Source organism: Merops nubicus, unplaced genomic scaffold (genome assembly GCF_000691845.1).
Source record: "Merops nubicus isolate BGI_N331 unplaced genomic scaffold, ASM69184v1 scaffold25867, whole genome shotgun sequence".
Taxonomy (NCBI): Eukaryota; Metazoa; Chordata; class Aves; order Coraciiformes; family Meropidae; genus Merops; species Merops nubicus.
In genome coordinates, this window is record NW_008622681.1 from 4,890 (window position 1) to 6,489 (window position 1,600).

The 1,600-nt window shown below is 62.9% G+C and overlaps 1 protein-coding gene across 1 annotated transcript in view; it reads right to left on the minus strand.

Annotated features, from left to right (window-relative positions):
- Positions 1-1,600, minus strand: part of LOC103777333 (neurobeachin-like protein 2) — a gene marked incomplete at both ends in the record, with an annotated part of 10,098 nt that overhangs the window by 4,812 nt on the left and 3,686 nt on the right. Inside the window, 5 exons of the mRNA XM_008944886.1 lie at positions 28-187; positions 282-440; positions 558-711; positions 1,179-1,281; positions 1,365-1,524. Coding sequence (XP_008943134.1) covers positions 28-187; positions 282-440; positions 558-711; positions 1,179-1,281; positions 1,365-1,524 — 736 coding nt within the window. The remainder of the gene's footprint in view (positions 1-27; positions 188-281; positions 441-557; positions 712-1,178; positions 1,282-1,364; positions 1,525-1,600) is intronic.

The window sequence follows — 1,600 nt, forward strand, 5'->3', positions numbered from 1 at the left end:
AGCTTGGTGGCAGTGGTCACAAGGTACCTGCCCCGAGGACCTGCTCAGAGAGGCAGCGGAAGAGCAGCATGGAGCCAGGGATGTCACTGAGGCAGGAGATGAGCCCCTGGTACCCGATGTCCTTCAGCTTCAGGCGGCTCTTGCTGCGCTCGGGGACCTTCTCGTACTTCAGCATCTTGTAGAGGATCTGGTGGGGCAGAGAGAGAGGTGGCCACCCTGCCGTGGTCAGAGCCCCCAGCCCGGGGGGATGGCGAGAGGGGGGCGTTGGGGACCTGCCTTACCTTGAAGACCCTCTCCCGCACTTCATCTGAGAACTTCTTCTGCACCAGCAGGGAGAAGAGGACTTCCACGTGGCCTGGCTCGAAGAGGAAGGTGAAGAGCTGCTCCTGGGCAGGCGAGCCCTTCAGCAGGCTGTGGATCACCTCCAGCGCCCCACAGACCTGCAGGACATGGGCCTGGTTGTCCACGTGCCCTGACAGGACCTCGGTGACTTCTCACCAGCCCAACCACCAAGTGCTGGGCCAGCCCACGGCAGCCTGAGTGGCTCGGTGCCATACCTGCTGCTCGTCCTGTGCCCCAGCCAAGTAGTTCAGCAAGCTCTGCATCTCCTCCCCGGAGAAGCTCCTGCAGAAGAAATCCTTCACCAGGCTGAAGAGGGATGTCTGCACCGTCTTGATGTCATCGGTGGCTGTGGTCTTCTCCCTGGAGGTGCTGAGGGACAGACAGACATGGGTGGTCTCTCCAGGGATATGCACAGCCACCCTCCTGCCCTTTACCACCCATCGCCAGCATGACCCCACCATGAAGTCTGAGGAGACTATGGGTCAGCCTGGTGTGGACACCCCTTCTGCCCAACCCTGCCCACCAAGAAATGTCCACCCCACACATTTGGGTCTCTACAGGGTGCGAGCACCCCCCAGAAATGCAGAAAGGCCCCAGGTGAGGCAGGAAGTTTGCTGCAGAACCCCCCATGATCTCAGCTGCTGCTGGCGAGACGCTGGGGGTGGATTTTGGGGCTGACCGGTCACAGCTCTGGGTGGAGGTTTGGGGCCATGGTGAACAGAAGGTCCTGCCCCCACACCAGACTACCCCACGGGGTGCTTGTCTACCCCGAGCTGCAGCTCTGAGGGGGGGAGGCCCCCCCAGCATGTCGGGGTGGGGGTGTCCAGGCGGCTCACCCGTAGTAGGTGCGGATGGAGTCGAGGAGATACTGCACCCCGTACTTCTTCCGGAGCCTCTGCTTGTGGTCCTTGACAACGTTGGCCAGATACTGGATGTGACCTGCAGGGAGAGGGTGTCAGTAGCCACGAAGGCCAGTTGGGATGGAGAACACCCCCCCCTCTTTCAGCAGCCCCCCTCCCCACCTAAGCGGACGGCGAAGTCGCTGTTGCTCCAGATGCGGAAGTCGAAGAGGAGATGCTGGTAGAGGAGGTGGAGCAGGAGCCCACTGCCCTCTGAGGCCACCTGCTCCATCAGCATCTGCGAGGCCATCAGCGTGCTCATGTCCAGCAGAGGGCTGGAGACCTGCCCGGGGGGGTGAGAGGGGGAGTTTGCACGCTGGGTGTCCCCCCCTCCCCGCGGGGGGGGGCCCCGGGGGGGG